The sequence below is a fragment of the Haemaphysalis longicornis genome, unplaced genomic scaffold (assembly GCF_048455015.1).
Source record: "Haemaphysalis longicornis isolate Haplotype H1 unplaced genomic scaffold, Haemaphysalis longicornis Haplotype H1 scaffold_1, whole genome shotgun sequence".
NCBI lineage: Eukaryota > Metazoa > Arthropoda > Arachnida > Ixodida > Ixodidae > Haemaphysalis > Haemaphysalis longicornis.
In genome coordinates this window covers 431,876,084-431,894,711 of record NW_027526203.1, presented here as the reverse complement: position 1 = coordinate 431,894,711, position 18,628 = coordinate 431,876,084, and the positions used below count along the sequence as shown (strand labels likewise).

At 48.3% G+C, this 18,628-nt stretch overlaps 1 protein-coding gene and 1 long non-coding RNA gene across 3 annotated transcripts in view; one reads left to right on the top strand and one right to left on the bottom strand.

The window, feature by feature from the left end:
• Als2 (Amyotrophic lateral sclerosis 2) overlaps positions 1–4,898 on the bottom strand; it is a 74,148-nt gene extending 69,250 nt beyond the window's left edge. The window contains exons 1-3 of one of the 2 annotated variants that reach the window (XM_077687342.1): positions 4,642–4,898; positions 2,384–3,997; positions 329–509 (exon numbers count right to left, since the gene is read on the bottom strand). In XM_077687342.1, the coding sequence (XP_077543468.1) occupies positions 329–509; positions 2,384–3,997; positions 4,642–4,658 (1,812 nt within the window). In that variant the 5' untranslated portion in view covers positions 4,659–4,898. The remainder of the gene's footprint in view (positions 1–328; positions 510–2,383; positions 3,998–4,641) is intronic. The other variant, XM_077687343.1, reaches the window with a different exon arrangement.
• Positions 4,899–16,661: 11,763 nt separating this feature from the next.
• On the top strand, positions 16,662–18,305 carry LOC144172949 (uncharacterized). Its single transcript, XR_013323138.1, has 4 exons — positions 16,662–17,331; positions 17,430–17,564; positions 17,695–17,790; positions 18,192–18,305. It is a non-coding gene; the product is annotated as an uncharacterized LOC144172949 (long non-coding RNA).
• The last annotated feature ends 323 nt before the right edge of the window (positions 18,306–18,628 follow it).

Sequence of the window (18,628 nt, the reverse complement as noted above, 5' to 3'; positions counted from 1 at the left end):
CGGCACAACGCCTTAGCCACTGCGGCGGGTAAACACAAATTAAAATGCAGCTACTACAGAAAATTCAATTCAAGTTTTATACACCAGTCCAAAATAGACGCAAACAAAGGAGGAAAGGGGTGGGGTAATCTAGACACCCTTTTTAATGGCAGTGCTTCAATCTAAGCTTTATAACCTGCAGCAAGCCAAATAACCATCTATCACACACAGGTGCTTTGTTACAACTCACTCCCAAAAAAACACTGCAAGATAAAGTTCGTGCCGACACATGCGCAGAGAAAACATGCCGGCAGCATTGGCCCACGCTGCTGGTTAATAAAAAACTTACAGCAACCGATTTAGGGGTGGAAATGCATTTGGCGGCCGGGTTGTGACCCAGCTGGCCGGCATCGTTCAAGCCCCAACTGAGCACGGAGAAGCCGCAGGTGAGGGCCAGCGAGTGGCCGTGGCCAGCGCTCACTTTCAGCACGCCAGAGTCATTCAGGTGCTTCATCAGGCACGGCTGCATTCTGCGGGACGGGGGGAGGGAGGGGAGAGCAAGCGCATACTGCCTCAAGGTGCCCGCAGCCCCGCACGCGCCAGCCACAAGCAATCCCCCCACACCCGCCTCTTGGAAACCGAAACGAGCCACACTGCACAAACAAATAAAACTTCTTGAAAATCAGCAGGCTTCTGACATCACACCAAGGAGTTATGGCTCCGTAGTACTGAAGGCTATTTATCCTCAAACATGACGTGTGCCTGGCTCAATTAGCAACGGTTAGTACACGTGCACATATGTCCCAACACATCATCGCCATCAGCACGACCCAGCACTCACTAAGCGGTGATCACCTGCTCAAGGAGGAGAATGGCGAGTGAAATATAAATCTCGCTCCTCCCATTAGTGAGCAGCGGAATGAGGAGAGTTCTGCCGCTCGTTAACGCGAGCTCACATGAGAGTTCAACCGCCCCACAATCCCTGCATACAATCCTACTGAGAAATCACATCTATTTAAATGCAGCTCTTTGGTTGCATGAGTCGACAATAGTTTCAAATTTGCAGCTGATTAACATGTGCCCAACATAATTAGAATCGTATCATAATTGACCACTGTTCAATTATTTGGCTAGTTCTTCTTTGAGTAACTGACAACTATTAAGATTAATGAAACAGCTGAGGTTTTACAGCCATAAATTATTCGGTATGGGCCAATTATATTTATTCATCATATTTAAGGGCCACATCTTACCACAAGGCCTCCTGCTCCCTTTACCCAAGCAAAACAGGGGATATGTACTTCTATAGTAATTCTTTCATTTCTTCCTTGCATTCAGAGTTCTGGATAAAGCAGAGGTAACATACACTAAATTCCTCCAAGCTTCTCAAGCAAAATAAAGGGCAGGGAACGGGGGGGGGAGGAGGTTCTCCACATAATCTTGCCCAGGCCTGCCACAAACCTTACATATCAGAACTATAACCCAATTACTGAAAAAACACAAAAAGTGCTTTTTGATAGGTCTATGCTTTACATGTCTCTTATTGAATGGTGATGCACTAGCAATGCACGATGATGAAGCCCAGCCAGCTTAACAGTCGGTACACTTAAAACCAGCACAGGAAGCAGGCTGCACTTGAACCCTCACCATCCCCAAATAAATGTTTACCAATGTAGCCACAAATCGTCATATTATTGGGACAACTGCAACAAACGTTATCAAGGTGTTAATCGAGTGAATTAGTATGGAGGAGACATTGTAACAGCAGCAAAGAGGAACAAAAAAATTCCCGCGCCTTCCCGCGAGGGGAACACAAGTAAATGCAGAGCATTGGGGCCTCAGTACTGATTGAAGGCAGTGTTGCTTTCATCGCTTCTTCCGTGATGCTGGAGTAGCAGACACGAGTAAACGTGGGCACGAGTGTCAACCAAGGAAGGAAGGAGCAACGCAGTGACTGAAACACGAGCGACTGCTAGCCACTATATTTGCAGCGCGCGCAGTAGAGGGAGAGCAGTACGGGGGGAGAGCACGCATGCGCAAGCAGCGCGCGCCCTTCCACAACCCACCGCGCTGCTATCACGCACCTGTTAGGCCGAGACCGCGACGGAGCAAACGGGCTGACTACGACGCATGCGCGCGCCAGCTGCTGTTGAGAGAGAGGAGGGAAGGAGAGGCGCACCTGCTGCGGACGCGAAACTGTTGACACCGTCCGACGCAGGAACAGGCGAGGTTAAGAAATGCTCTGCATTTAAAACAGATGACGTGCATAATCGTTCATGTAGTCTTTTTTGCGCTTAGATGCGTCACCTCTCCCTCCCTCCTTTCATTACCATTCAGCGCTCCTTCAGTAAACATTCAGCACCTTAGCATATGCCAGTTAAATGCAAAAGTGAAAAGACCTTACCTGTCTAAGTCATCACCGTGTCCAAGCTGGCCATAGGATCCTTTGCCCCAGCTCCACACCTGTGTGATTATTGTCTGTCTAGGTGGCAGCAATTCTCTGTTATCAGAAGAACGTGAGGAGGCTGTTTGCCGGTCCAAGTAGTTCCTGATCTTGTCAGAGTCACTAATATTTGAAGCCTGATCTGACTCGACGAGCTCAAAAGATTCAGCGGAGCCATTGCGAGATCCTGTGGTGCTAACCTGAGGCGCAAAGGAAACAAAATTGAGTCGGTCGACAAAAAGCGAAGTGACCCGAGAAAACACGTTCTTGACAGCTACTGACGAGGTGCTTGAAGAGCTCCCTTTGCTGGGCTCACTGATTGTGTCCTCCGGCACAGACTTTCTTGATTTGGAGGGAGGCTTGTGGCCCAGCTGTCGGTCAAGGAATTCCATTGCATGCTCAGGATTCAGGATGGACGACGTACGCTTCGATGGCATGGACGCAGACCTCGAACGCTGCATGGGAAGTTGCTCTCTCCGGAGCTCCACCCCTTCAAACTCATTGCAAGCTGCTTCCGGGGCCTCTGTGCCCTGCTGTCTTCCTTCAGTGGATGCGGGGTTTGCTGCACCCCCCTGATCAGCCACAGCAACACTGGCATCCACGGAGGAATGTGGTTCCATGTGCTCTTCTCTGGGTCGGTCTTCTTGCATAGCAGCGGCTGTTTGCACTTCCTGGACTCCATTGAGCAACTTTCCACCCTCAACATCCAATGAAGCAGCTGCCTCTGATTTGGTTGCGCCTCCTAGCCCATCTTCATTTCCAGTGGTGCATTCAACATCCCTTACGGTGCTTTCTTCAGCCTCAACTACTTCAGCTTCACCCTCGATAGTAGAGGGCTTCGACTCCATGCAAGGGAGACCAAGAGGGCAGGTGACTGACTTTGCGGAGCACCTACTGCACGTGACAGCAGTGTCCCGAGTGGCCACGGGCAAGGCGTTTTCAGTCACAGCAAGACTGTGAGTGGCTCCGCACGCCACCGAGAGCACTTTCTTTCCCTTCAGGAAGCTAATTTTCTTTGGTAAACTCCTCGTAGTAACATTTAGTCCAAGCTGGGGGCCCGTACCCCAGGCAAATACCTCATGATTGGACGTCAAGGCCAGAGTGTGAACAAGACCGCAAGAAACGCCAAGCACAAATGCATCACTGACCACTGAACAACCACAGTTTTGGCATTTCCCAAGTTCTTCCAAGATGTCGACTGCCCTCGGGCTGAGGACGACTTCTTCCAAGAAGCCACACTGCCCGTGGCTATTCTGACCCCACATATAGACGAGGCCATTGGTAGTCAGAGCTGCACTGTGACTTGGCCCACATGCAATGCTCTTGGCTGCCCACTTCACCCCGGTGACATGGAATGGCACTGTTGAATATTCAACCGTGTTTCCTGTGCCAAGCTGCCCAAAGTTGTTTTTTCCGAAGGCAAACACTTCCCCATTATCTGTTAAAAAAAGACAGTGGTGCGAGCCAAAGCTGAGGGCCGCCACAGTATGCTTGCCAATGGATATGGACGACAGAGGATTGTTGCATGTCCACAGTATTCCTTGTGCCTCAGGCGACTTGTCCTCGTCCGGTTTTCTGCAAACAGAAAGTAATAACGGTCCAATTCTCTCCTCGTTAGGCAGAAAGGTGCAACCACACCTGAAATGCTTCCTCGCATTTCAAGTGTGGTTGCACCATTAGAGCGAGAACTCCGTAACGTAAACGCATATGCTAACGAAAACATATTACCCGGCCGACGGTAAACGCTACAAACACTTCGCCTAAGCAAACAAAACAGAAAGGCCCCCAGCTTAAGCTAAACATCTTTGGCGGCCACCATACGAAAGCTATCAATAGACACACACCGTTATTTGTGGGGTCAACAACCTACTTGACATTTTGCTTTACAAACGTTGGGTCCAAAACAGCTTCGTGACTGTGCAAAATTGCACTAACGCTGTATTGCCTAATTTATATCCAACCAATAAGGCCTCCTTAAAAGAGTATACTACTAGTTGATGAGTAGCAGGCACCCAGCGCAAGTAAGCGAATTTTCGCAATACACCAATTAACGCGTTTTTTATGGTGCAGCACCTTCAATCAGCGACTTTGAAAAGGCAATCAAGAAACCAGCTATACGACAAGAAGTGGCTGGGTACAAGTAAAAAAACAAAACAAGAAAGAACGAAACGAAATAGTCCGTCCTTCCGAGGAGACGTGCAGACACAGGTCACACTCACTCTTCGATCACACCCATGATTCGCTGTGTCTGGTCTGCTCATTTGTAGCCCATTGAAGGGGGTGCAATCGACCAGCTGCGCCCTTAAGAGGAAGCATTACCTACGGCAAAAAGCATTAAGCTGTCAAGACATTCCACACATACGCAGTTCCTGGTGTTTCGCTCGAACGCGAGTAAACATCTCGAAAGAGCTAGCTACCTTTATCCAACTGATTCTGCTGCACACATGATAAAACGAAACTCGCACACAGGGTGGCTTGGGCAACGCAGTGTTGCCTGCTGCCTTAGGATAATCGGCCTAACATACCCAACGCCCTGCGACGATGTGCAACGATACTCAGCTTGACGGTACCAAACAGTGCCGTTTCTATTAAAAACATCGGGACAAATAAGTGAATTAAGTGCGTTCATAATAGCAGCGCAGGACAGAAGGAACTAATTAGAAAGAGAAAAAAGTGAGGAGGATATGCTAAACGTAAAATTTAGGTAAAAAATAGCTAAAAATTGCTAGTACGATCTCACTCTTGCTCCCATCTCTTGCTCGCTCACTCGCGGTATATTCTGGTGGTATCGCCAGTATCACGTCGCTCACAACCCCTTGATATGCGCGCTAGTTTTCTTTCACATTGATACGATGCGCTCCCAGCTAGATTTGAGTGAGATATGGCATAAGATCGGGCCGATAAGTGCAAGTGCCCACACGCAGTAAAAGGCGGACTGGACGAGCGTTGGACAAACGGGACATAGTCCTTCTGGTTGGTAGTGGTGGCCCGAAAAACAATAAGAATTCTTTTTCTATTGTAATCAATCATACGATGCAAAATAATGGAGCAGAAGCAAGTCTAAGTTCAAGAGAGACAGAGAAAAAACAAAAAAACAACAACAGAGAGAAGAGTAGGAAAACTAGGTAAAATTCAGCCCGATCGGAACAAGCTGTCTCCGAAATGAAGGAGTGGTTAGTGCACGTTTCGTGATGTGCTCTCGCTAGCGCAGCTTCTTCTTTAAGACGAACTACGTGCCGGGGGCTAGTCGAGGTACTTCCAAAGGGGAAGAAGTGTGAAAGGCCAAATAAAAAAAATCTCTAAGGAAAAATCGACGTGTAACTCATCCCGCACGACGTCCTGAAAGAATGTGGAACTGTGAGTGAGGGAGGGAGTGCTTTATTGATAGAAAGTGGAAAAGTGGACTAGGGATATTTTGAACTCATTTGGGAGATCACCAGCGTTAACCCAGTCCGAGGGAAGGGGAGAGGGGAATGAAAGGGGATAGGTGAGAACGAATGGAGACATAGAAAGAGGGAGAGAAAGGAATTAAGAGATCAGATAATGGGTGCGTAAGGCTGGCCAGCAGGCATTGGGCTACAGCTGTTTTATGAGGTTGGCCTCCTCGAGGAAGGCCAGGACAAGTCGGATGCTTTCCGCCGGATGGAGTTGGGGCCAGTCGGGAAAAACATGTCCATCAGGGTGTGGCTGGGCAGCCCGAGACGCTGGAGTGCGACCCGAAGCTCTCTGCTCGCAGCTGTTGGCGGCAGGAGCAGAGCAGGTGCTCCAGGGTCACGGGCTCTGGGCACTCAGCACATCCCGGGAACGACCACAATCCTCAGCGACTCGAAGACCGCCATCCGCAACTTCGCCCGCGGCGTGGTGTGGAAGACAGCGGCCAAGATCGCAGAAACAGGGACGGCACCCATCCGGTCCACCGTAGCCCTGAAATATGGTTCCCGGCCCACGCAGGCAGGGAGCTGGCAACCAACATCGGCAATCGCAACGAAGAGGCGGATGCCGCGGCTCGCGAACTCGCAAAGTGCCGAGCCGTGGCGGAAGCCCCGTCGGACCCCAGCGAACAAGACCACAACGAGGAAGAAGACGCAGAACCCATCACCGACTACGGCGAGGTCCTGCGATGGTACCGCGACCAGAGGCAAGCCTTTCCGCCCCCGCACAGGGAACTATCCAGGGCGGAGGCAGTCAGGTTTCGACAACTACAGACGGAAACCGTGCTGACACCGGCGCTGGCGCGCCACATGTGCCCGGACCTGTTCGAGGACGCTACGTGTAGTGTGTGCAAACGCGAGACAGCGACGCTATCCTCATGTGGGGGTGTGAAAGTGAAGTGCGCGACGGGGGGGGACAATGTGCAGTGCTCGAGAGACACGTACCCACCGGATGTGCGCGAGTGTGTGTGTTCGACGGACATCAACCACCAAAGAAGGGTCATCCAGCGGCTCGAAGCGGCCTTAGCCAAGCAAAGGCGAAAGAGTGACCCAAACACGACCGACCCCAGACTGGGGAGGAAGTGGACGGGGAGCTCAAGTAGCCCGAGCAAGGCGGGCACGAAGCCTCGAGGTCTACACCCGGACTTATAGAAATCTATAAGTTAGACTAGGGAGCGGCTACGAGCCCTGCGCGGTCGAGCCGGCTCCTAACACGCAGGATATGTGTTTCAATAAAGTCTTTTCTCTCTCTCTCTCTCAGCACATATGTGGGCGACGACCGGTGGCCTTGTCGGTGCAAGCGGGCTGCCACGTTGCAGCAATCGAGCCGCGTGCGGAGGAGTATGGAGCTGGCGTCCCTGCTGATGCGACCAGACAGGACCTGTGGAGCTCGGCCGCTGATGACTCTAGGGTCCGGGTGTATCGTCTCCACCTCCTGGCCCAGGTCAGGATGGGTTGTGCGGCGTCGAAGGGCCTCAGGTCGCGGGAGGCAGGGACCCCATCCTGGCGAGCAGCACTACTGGCCAGGGCGTCAGCCACCTCATTGCCGGTGATTACGACATGAGATGGCAACCAGTGGAGCCGTAGGTCACAACCGCGGGTCTCCATTAGGCGAAGTTTCGCCGCCAGCGACCGCTCCACGTAGCCGCTGGAGCTCGATGGCTGGTCCACCGCTCGCAGTCGCAAGAGAGCGGGCCGGGAGTCGGTGATGACGGCCCCCTGAATCTGGTTGCTTTTCTCCAGGAGCAGGTCAGCAGCAAGGTGCAGCCTGGCCAGCTCTGCAAGGGTGGAAGCGGCGGGGTAGGGCAGGCAGCACACACGACTGGTGCCAAGCTCTATTGCCGTGCAGGCGGCTCCAGCTCTGCCCATGGACGGTTGCACGGAGCCGTCTGTGTAGAGCGGCAGGAGGCCGGCCGTTTCGTCCTGCAGCAGGGCAGCAACCTCCTGATGAATAGCCTGGGTTGGTGTTGACCGCTTGCTGCGAATCCTCGGGAGCGTGGTGCTGATGTGAAGAGATCGATTATCATCGGCCGGTGCCAGGTGGTGGTGTCTCGAGGGGGGGTGCTGCGGCAGCTCAACGTGACCCTCGTAGATGGACGTCAGCATGTCCATCTGCGAGTAGGGGCGGCTGTACGTGGTTTACCGCTGCAGAAGGGCTGCCCCGTCCGGTGTGCTATGGAGCCGGTGGATGTGGTGCAGCCCCGTCTGCAGGGCCGCATCTGGATGGTCCAGGTGCCGGCCTCTGTGTAGGTAGTCGCAGCCGGGGACGTGCTCGGGAGGCCCAGGCAGAGGCGTATGGCTTGTTTGATATTTTTCTCTGCGCCTCCTCCTACACGTTGTATTCAATGTACACGACTTCCCTTTGTAACGCCCTTTGGTTTTGTGGGCAAAACAAATCAAATGTCTGCGCCGGCATCATCGTCATCCGTCGCAAAGCGCTTGAGAAACTTGATTAGCGCTTCCGTTTGTAACGACAAGATACTGCCGAATAATTGCATCATTAGATGATAATTACATTTATGATAACTGCAGTCAATGTATTTTAAGTAATTCCACAGGTGGTGGAAGACATGCAAGCCTACCATTTCTTACGCCTGTATTCGGGGAGGAGCGCACGTGTTCGAACGCCAGCCAACGTGTCTCGCTTCGGCTGCCTGTTCACTCCGTCCAACCGTGAGTATTGCTCAAATGACCAGCCTTTACGAGTGACCAAGCGATTCTTCAAGTTACCCGTTACCTGTACATACCAGTTTCGACCACCCTGCATTAGAGACTGGACAATTATAATGGTTTTTTTTGCATCGCCACCGCTAAGCCTACGTGCATCGGCGCGGCGCCGACGCTCGAGCCAGCTACTCCGCGGGGCTCGCGGGTGAACTTGCTCGTGGCGTTCCTTTCGCGCCATGGCTCATATCGCACACCGGCAATATTCTCCGGCCTCCATTTCTTCAAGTCGGCACCCAACAATCCGCGATGAATGATCCACCGGTGGGAACCCAGAGCAGTCATGAATACGTCGAAGAAGGCTGTTCCAACCAAATGGACCACGAGGAAGCTGACGACAACCTTTTCTTGCCTCCATGCTGACGACGATCCAACCGGCGGCTGGAAAACCTGGACACGTGCCAAGCCAAACAAGAAAACGGCCATCACGAGACTGGGTCGGGTAAGTAGGCCCCGCTCCTTGCTCTTGCTAAGACCGCTCTCGAAAATAAGTGTTAAAGATATTCCTAAAACGCACTAGCAATGCTTATCGGCACATCAGCTCCCTCATCGGAACTAGCTGAGCTCGCAGCTCATCGATATGATGTAGCACGTAACAGCATCCAACTGACTGTGTATGATCCTGCACATGCCTCCAAGCTAATGGCTACCACTCATGTCCGCTTCCCAAGTAGCACAGAACATTAGAATAACGTTATCTGGAAGTTGCGAAAGTTTAGATAACGTTAAATGTTACGAGGCAATGTTTATGTAACGTTTAAAAAAAACATTCAATGTTTATGTTATGTTAGAAACGTTATTTTTGCGTTGAAAACAAACATGTATGTTAACGTTTTGTTCCCAACATTTATTTAACGTTTAGGAAACAACTTAAAACCAATGTTAGAAATACTAATGTTATTACAATGATGCATACTCAACATTAAAGTAATGTAAATATACAAACATTATAATAACGTTCAGGACATGTTCAGGAAACAACTTATCACCAATGTTAGAAATGGTAACGTTATTAAAATGCTCAGGACTCAACATTAAAGTAATGTACAAATTGAAACATTATAATAACGTTCAGGGCATGTTCACGGCAGAACATTAATGGGATGTAAAAATGTAAACATTATTATAATGTTAAGAAGTACCCGCAAAGCAACGTTATAGGTAACATCTTTATTGCAACATTATTACAATGTTCAAGGCATAACGTTGAAGTAATTTTAGAAATTTAACGTTATTAAAATGCTCGAGGTAATACTGTCAGGTAACATAATAAATCTGAACATAAGCATAACATTTATGTTACAACGGCGCGGTGATGTTATGCTTGAAGCATTAGCGAAATGTTCAAACTAATTGCACAATACAACTGGCTTTTACCAAAGTCTTCAGGGGTACAGGGGGTCAAAACAAGTCCTCCCCCCGAAATTTCTCGTGAGGGAAGTGGGGAGGGGGGGGGGGGGGGGGTTCATCTAGGACGGGTGATTCGCGCGAACGTGAATCGCACGCGCCAGATAACGCTTCCAGGCTCCAGCACGTACCGGTCGGTTCTTCTGGCTCCCTCTTCACCATTTTGACATATTAAAGGGGGGGGGGGGATATTTCGGGTTATTTCCTTATTTCACATATATAGAACTTTGCATCTCGTGCCGTCGGCGTGTCGCCACCGATTCTGCTATCTTTGGCGTGTCTTCCGCGGCCAATTTCCAGCTCGTTTGAGCAGCTCTGGCGGCTGAAACACCCCCCCCCCCCCCCCCACCTTCCGATATAAAATCCTGGCTACGCCAATGCTTTTAAAAATCGCAGCCACATTATTTCTATGCTTCACTGCATTTGGACGCCGCCGGAGATGTGCTGAGACAAATGTTGTAAGTGTGTATGCGTGCGTGTTTATTTTGTGTTATGAGCCCAGCCCAGCCCAGGACATGGGCAAGCCAACGTGTTGAGAAGGATAAATTACAGCGCCAATCGTGTCATCAGTTGTGGTTTTGGCCGCTGCGAGTCCGCGCGAAACATTTCTCAGGCAAGGCGGCTTTCCCCTCAGTTGCCTTTTGTTCCCTCAGAGGAATAGCTCCGTCAACAACCGGTCCCATTTATGACCAGTCCTATTGTTGCCCACCGCCGCTCCCCTCGTTTTGCAAGGCGTGTATCATGCGGGTGCGCGCGGCGGGTGGGGGCTTGCTCCCCCTCTCAAGACCTGCAGGGGAAGTGCGTCAAAGCCTGTTCTTGTGTCTTGTATTCCGGCGTGAGTCTACCTGGTATTTTTCTTTTCTGTCATCTGCACCGAGCGCAAGAAAGAGCGACAGCACAGAGCAGCAGAAGGTGTTTTGCGTCATCGAGAAATACACTTGTTGCCGGGAAACAACGATTTGCAAGTCAATTATGCAGGTTACTTCAAATATACACGAAAGCACGCTTTTAACAATTTTCAGTGCATCATATGAAGTTAAATTTATTTTAGGAATTGACTAGGAATGATTAGGAATGAATGACTAGGATGAATGAATGAATGAATGAAATAATGAATGGATGACTAGGAATGAATAGGAATAGAAAAAAATGAATAGGAATTGACAGTGTTATGTGTAATTTTTACATTCCTGTCACGTTTGCACCGCAAATTCTGCGCCATTGAAGCAGAAAACAAAAATGCGAGAGCTGCTTCTTATCAATGCGGCGATCGAATTAACACCCATTGGATGATTTGGTAGATCTGTAACGAACTCTGGCTTTCACTGTATACAGTGAAAGCCAGAGTTGCCCTGCGCATGCAACGCGAGACTGCGACACCGCAGTTTCGCGTTATTTTGTTTCGCATTAGCCATATAAAGTACAACAGCATTGTTATGGTGCATCAGCCACAGAGGAAGAAGACACGAACGCCAGTGCCTAGCCTGCTCGCACGTGTGCTAAATTGTAGCCAAAACAAGACGCTGGGCGCGCTCAGATCGACTCTGAGTTGTACATGTATTGAAAAGGAAGAAGCCGAAGCTCTGGCGTTCTTGGTCTGCGCGGAGCCTTCTGTTATGTAAATACGCCTTGTTGGTTGATGGGTTGTAGGGTTTAACGCGCCGATGCAACGCAGGCGATGAGGCGCGCCGCAGTGGAGGGCTCCGGATTAATTTTGACCACCTGGGGATCTGTAACGTGCGCCTAAATCTCGTACGCACGGGCGTTTTTGCTTTTCGCCTCCATCGGAAAAGCGGCCGCAGCGGCCGGGAATCGAACCAGCGTCCTCGTGCCCAGCAGCACAACGCCTTAGCCACTGAGCCACCAAGGCGGGTGTAAATACGCCTTGTAAATACATCTTCGTTTCACGTCTTCCTCTCTGTAACATTTTGGTGGCGGTTGCTAACCATATATCCATGCTCCTGCCTTGAGCCTATACGAGCGCGTAAGTGCTCACTATCGATGATACCCTACGCTCACGCTCGCGCTACAAACGGCTAGCCTCCTGGTTATAAGTTTCGTCGGGAAATCGACTTCATGATGTCGATGGGCGGTGGACCCAAGGTGAAATCAAGCACCGGGGCCCTTGCGAAGTATCTAACCAAGCTGTACAGCCTTCCTTTGTAGCCGCATAACTGTATTTCTAGAGTGGATTTCAACTTTTAACATCTACGTATATAAACTGCACTCCGCTGTCGCTCCAATTCCTCCCCATAACGCTGCGCTGGCGGCACGATTGCTGCCTAAATATTTTGATGTCTGCTGCTGCGGTGTTGTTAATTCACTGCAAAAGCTATAATGTTTGACAACTGTATTACCTTTGATGAAACTTTATAAAAATATTTAGGCGACGAAATTGAAACTTTGAAAACTTCCCTTTGCGGCAGACGTAATCAATTCGTCAATTTTGATGCAAGCCTTTATCCGCCGTGTAAAAGCACGCACCACGTCGAAATATAGAGTTACGCGTACAGTTAAACCTGTATGTAAAGAAGTTGATAAAAATTCAAAATTTTCGTTACATGCAGGTTTTCATTATATGCAAGTTTCGATTTAAGGCAGCCGTAAATGAAGCCGAAACTAAATCAGAATACTTGACATCAGGGACAGTGAACTCTCCCTTCAAGAATTTATTTCAGAGTGAAAAAAATGCTCTATTTGCGGCTTCTGCTTTTCCACGAAGTTTTTCAGTACACGGCAGTCCAAAGAATCAAGGTCGCTTATACCCCTGTATTCGCAAGCGTAACGTAACTATCAATTTTGCCTTTTGACACTCTTCGCTGCTTTAACCAGTTTCAAGGAGCAAACGTGTGCTGAAAGGGCGCCTTTTCGCGAACTTGATGCTATTTAATTGTGCACTCAAACTTTTTGAGAAGGTGCTAGCTGGGATGCTGTACCGAACGACAACGTTGATCCTACTTGCCTGCGGAGACGGCACCTGAAATTGCGAGCTTGTCTTGAAAAGACAAATCTTTTTGTTTTCTAGTAGCAGAACTCATCACCAACGAACCTACACCTCAGAAATCAGTGGAGACGCGCGAATATACTCACCGACAGTTGGGCCTAGCACCTAAGCGACACCACACTCACATTGGAAACACACGGTAGTTTGCAGCGCGGGCAATGTTCGCTAAATTAGTGCATATCTCCAGCCAATTTTTCAGAAAAAGTGCAAAAAACGATGGCTCATCAGCGTAGCGAATTCGTTACATGAAGGTGTAACTGTTGCCATGCCTTCGTTATATAGAGGTCAGGTCGAAAACGCATCGTTTTCAATGAGGCTGGCAATGGGGATTTGAAAAACTTTGTTAAATCCAGGAATTCGTCACGTGGAAGTTAGTTACATCCTGGTTCAAATGTAATTGAAATGACTCCTTTTTTCCCATTTTGTGCCTTGCAGACATTGTGCTAACTCAAAGCACGAATTCTTCTCACAGGCAAGGGCAAGACGATTAGGAAGTATTCGAGTCCTTATAATCAGCCGAAGCGCAATGTTTAGCCTCCAATTACGCGAACTTCGTTTAAAACCTTGAGTTGCGTTTGTTGTTGAAAAGCTGCGTACCCATATTTTTCCCATCATCGTGTGCGGCGTAAGGACACGAAGCCCTCGAAAAATGGGGAGGGTGAGGGAAGAGGGGGGGGGGGGGGATCGAGCCTTTCAGCGCCCACTTTGTTGGCGCCTATGCCATCGAGCTAATTTGAAACGAATCATCCGATCTCAGTGTCTCCGTGTTACTGTTATGACGGGGTCTGGGACATTTCGGTGAAGCACGTTTCGGCACACGGGCTTTCCGATGCACGGACTTCTCGGTTCAAAGGCATTTCGATGCGAAAACATTTTGAAGAACAGATATGGTTACTCGTAGTGTGCTCCTAACGTGCCACGATGGAAGGAGACAACGACGGTAGAAAACGACGACGAAGCGTTTGAGTACGCAAGCAGTGCACGTGCAGTTTTCTGGAAACAGCGGTAATAAGACAACGCCAGCGGTGCGCTAGCTGTCTCGAGGAGGTCATGTAAAATATATTTGTTGGTACTAGCCACCTACTTCGGTCTGGTTCTTGTATGCCTTATTTGCTTTGAACGTATTGTTGTATTTTGATTTTGGTAAATCATATGTCGTGAATGACTATTTACTGCACTTACTGAATTTTTTCATTATATTAATGCCGCGTTTCAAAAGTTTATCTTACGATTTGTGTCCATTGTTAGGTTTTTCTTTAACACACTTCAAGCAACACCTATTATAAAGCAGATTTATTTTACTCGTTGCGGCTTATTTCCTATTAAGTTGTGGTTCTTTGGGCAGGGGAGAGATTGCTCTAGATTCACTCAGAAAACATTTTAGAAAACATTAGAAATAGCAGTTTCTAGCCGTAATATCCCGTAATTTGCGTGATATTCTGTGATTTACTGTGAAATGATATCCTATTATTTCTAGTCGTGAGACTATGTAATTTTCGGAGCCGTTTAACGGGGGAGGAAGAAGGGGGGGGGGGGGGGGGGAGAGAGACTCCATGTGCGAAGGCATTCCTGGCGAAGGCATGCTTTATCGGCGATCAGGCGAGAAATTACGTAATTGCGTTCGCTAATAGTGCTCAAGGCTGCAGGGGTAACTCGCTTTCATACATGTACGAAAAAAAAACAACCCTTTTTTGTAGTTATGTGACCACACAGTTATTCCGTACGCACCAGCTGGACTGGTTAAGTTGCCCACAATTCTTTTTTCATCGAAGCATGATATTTCTGACTAGTGAATCAAAACGTTTAAGTTCTAGTTTACAAAAAAAAAATGTCACTGGTGTTTTTTACAAATTTTCTCCCTACACCACTCGCATTTCATGTTTGGTTATGAAGCGTTCCTTGATCCGGGAATCACGATCAGTCTCGTTCAAAGTCAATCTTGTTCGCGAGTCCTCTGTTCGTTGAGACGAGCAGGTAAGGCTGTCTTCACTTTGCGATGTAAAAGGCGAACTTCGCGGCGCTGTCCCCAAGCGCGGGTGGAGAAGTTTCCCGTCGCATTGTGCGACGTTCCTTTGTGTAGCATCCCCCCACGGCTTTTTGTTCATTCAGACAGGTTTCAGCCGCAGACAGCGGCTGCGGAAAGTTGCTTGGAGATCCACTGTCTTCTCGCCCCATATGAGAGGGAAAGAAAAAAGGGCAAGGGCTCAAGGGGTCTTTTCTCGCCACTGCCGACCCCGTGCGCACCCAGCTCCAGTCGTTACACCGGATCGTTTACCTGGAACACTGCAGTTGTAGACGTAAGTATATGCGCAAGCGCATGCTTGTTCAGTCGTAGCCTGTTCGATGGTGTTATATCTTTCTCCGTGGTCTGTCCAACCTAGACCCGTTTATCGCTGGATATTCAAAACGAAGCGCCAGAGGTGGCGTTTGGGCAATGTAAGCGACATACAAGGAAGGTGTGCAGGAGCAACTCGTGAGTATTTTCTTGCTTATAGGCCCGTGCACACTTGCGACGAACAACGCGATTTCTGTCGCGGCGACAAATTGGCCGAGACCGAACGACAAAACGGATCGCCGGGCGGCAAAAGTTTCCGAAATCGCGTCTCATCGTCGCAAGTGTGAACGGGCCTTATATGTTTGGTGAACTATATAGTAGGCAGTATTGATGGAAGAATCGATGTTACGGGTACGTTGCATGGAAACGATTTTTGTTCGTTGCATGGAAACGATTTTTGCGCGCTTTGTGCAAAGCAAAGTGAATTCGGATAACTAACCTCGCCCACACTCGAATGATCTTCACTTCAGCCGGGCAAGTGAGGTAGCGGCTTGGGCACGCGAAACAAAATAATGTGCGTGTCACGTTAGTTCGCTGTGCGAAATTTTGAAAAAAACAAAAGCATTACGTTTGCCCCTAATTGCCTGGCGATGCGATAATTATGTTGGGAACGCCGGGGTTCCTTAACGTGAAAAAAAAAAAAAAAAAAGGGGGGGGGGAGGCTGCAGCCAGTGCAGCTACTTCGGAATGTAGTCGATACAAATGCAAACGAACAGGTCAGAATGCACCCCTTGGTAGCCTATTTTGCCGCTGGTTAACTTAGACGGTATGACGGTGTACCTATCGCAAAAAGTTCGTCAGATTTCTGGGATATATTGTTAAAAGCTGCAAACCTGAGCCTTTTGTCGTAGCTTTCTTCGCTGGCGAGTAAGCAACCAGACAACCTGCGTGACTATATAGCCAACTTTGTTAGAAAGGGGCACTTTGAGGGCTGCAGGTGTCACAGAGGGTGGGAAAAAGTGCGCTGTTCGAGTACATGCGTTCGTTTGCGACTTACATTTTTGAAATGCATTAAAGCAGCATAGCGCGTTCTTGAGTTGTGAGAAATGCACCCCAAAAGGCTGGTAAATAGCAGCTGGTAAAGAGTCAAAGTCACTTTCATTGCAGGCTATGGTTTTCAAGATACCCTCAAACCGGGAAAGCCGCGGAGTTCATTGACGATGAGTGCCAATCCCGATACCATAGAAACTGGTAAGTAAATATTGTGTAAATGGCGAGCGGGTTTAGCGAATCAAAATGGAAAAGCGAATTCAATCGATAACGCACAGCACAACAGGAGCTGGAATGACCAGGGAAGGTGCCACTTTCAACTAAGCCGATAAAGATCCGAAGGGGGAATTGGGGTTAAGAGGTGTGGGAGGTACTTGGTCATGCTAGCGATCACCCACTCCCTCTAAAGGGAACCGTTCCGCCCAAAAGAGGTCACTCTGGATACAGAATTTTGCCTACTGCGCGTACTTTATCAGAAGTTTGGAACCAACACGCTTTCATTGGGGCCGCATTGATCATGCACAGCCGTCGTTCGCCGAAATAAAACCGACATGCTTCGAGCAAAAAAGCTAGTTCTAGTACTGTTCATCGGTGGTGCGGTTTCGAACAGCTTGAATCAAAGGCTTTTACAGCCGTGGTTCCAGGCGCTCTTCCCAACTTTTGAAAAATCCTGTAAATGCTCAGCAGTGATGAATAACAGGGTGCGTTTCATATGACGAGGTAACAACGCCGAGCGTGAAAAAACAAAAACCATGGTTAAAGTGAACGCTAACAAATTTAGTGGCTGCAATGATACGCATGGCTTTGACTGAAAAACAGACCCTTCCTGCATTCGTGCAAATAAAAAAAAAAGAAGAATGCCCGGGTTGTTGTAAAATGTTCAAATTCTTCCTCCTTTCTTCCCCTAGCCTGTTCCAAGCATATATTAAACATGTCACACAACTCTTTTCAGTGCTGAGAAAGACTATAGGATCGAAGTTGTTCGTTTATGAGTTCCCACTTTGGTTCCCTTTATTACGTAAGTAAACTTGGACCATTATACACATTCGTGTTTAATGGGTGTTTCTTTTGTGTGAACCATCTGTAATACCTCTAGCACTTTGTGTTCTTTTTTAGGTGAAAGATCTGCCGGACTGGAGGAGCAAACGTCGCTTCTACAACCAAGCGAATTTTCAGATGGGTTGTTTCGATTGAGGTAGCGGTCATCTATATACAGTTGGACAGGAAGAAAAGAAGAAAACGGTCCGAGAGGTTAGTATCCGTTCCCGAGTAGTATTTGGTGAGTGTAGAAAATTTCTGAAAGCGTATTTTGATTTGTTTTAGTAGTTCAATTTATGAACTGCTATGCAGCCCATAACTAGTCGCGCCCTATGCTTTCCAGCTGCTGCTGGTGTGACGCAGGTCACAGTCGATAGCGGGCCACATCATTGGTGACTGGATCCACTTTGCGAATATTGGGCTTACAGGAACCCACAAGGTAAGCAATAAACTAATATTCTCAAAATGTAATAGTGCATTTATATTTAAATGATTTTCATCCTAATCTCTGCCTAATAAAAATACATGAACCATGCAGAAGACACAACACTCCGCTAGCGAGCGACTTTGAGGAACAGTCACTAACCTGTATAGGTTACTGACTCGGGAGATTCAAGTTGGGAGTCAGTTGACCGAAAATTTTGTGCGCTTGCTTTCTTCTGGTCATATGGTTAGCACGAGTTGCTGCGTAGCTGCTTGTTCAGTTACTCTCCTTTTAGTGCATGTGCGTGTGAGCGCTCGTTAACTAAACAAATCCTTAGGCGGCGACTACTTTTTCGCGCAAAAACCGCCTACTGCCGCAGCGTACTGCAGTAGGAATTGTTTGCTTTTTCCACACAGACGCAGCCAGCCCCTGGATGGAGCCTCCTCTCCTGCACAGCAGCAGCAATGGAATGTAAATAAAAAAAATGTTGTAACCATGCAAAAATAAAATAAAATTTTATTTGAAATTTCACTTTTCCTTGTTATTTTGAAAATGCTTTAAAATATATCGTAACCGGCAAACGTGGATAACAGAAACAATGCTCCACGGTACACATTCCACACGTTTGGCAAAACGTCACTGTAACGTTCCTGGTCCACATTCTGAAAACGTTTTGCAACGTTAAAAGATTGTTTCAAGCGTGTTTTCTGCAACGTTAAGTAAATGTAAATCCAACATAATTACTATGTTGTCGAAATGCTTCATCACAGTTCCAATAATGTTTGACGAAACGTTACTATAACGTTTTTTAGTTGTTCTTAAAATGTTTTTGTAGGGTGCTTCTGCAACGTTA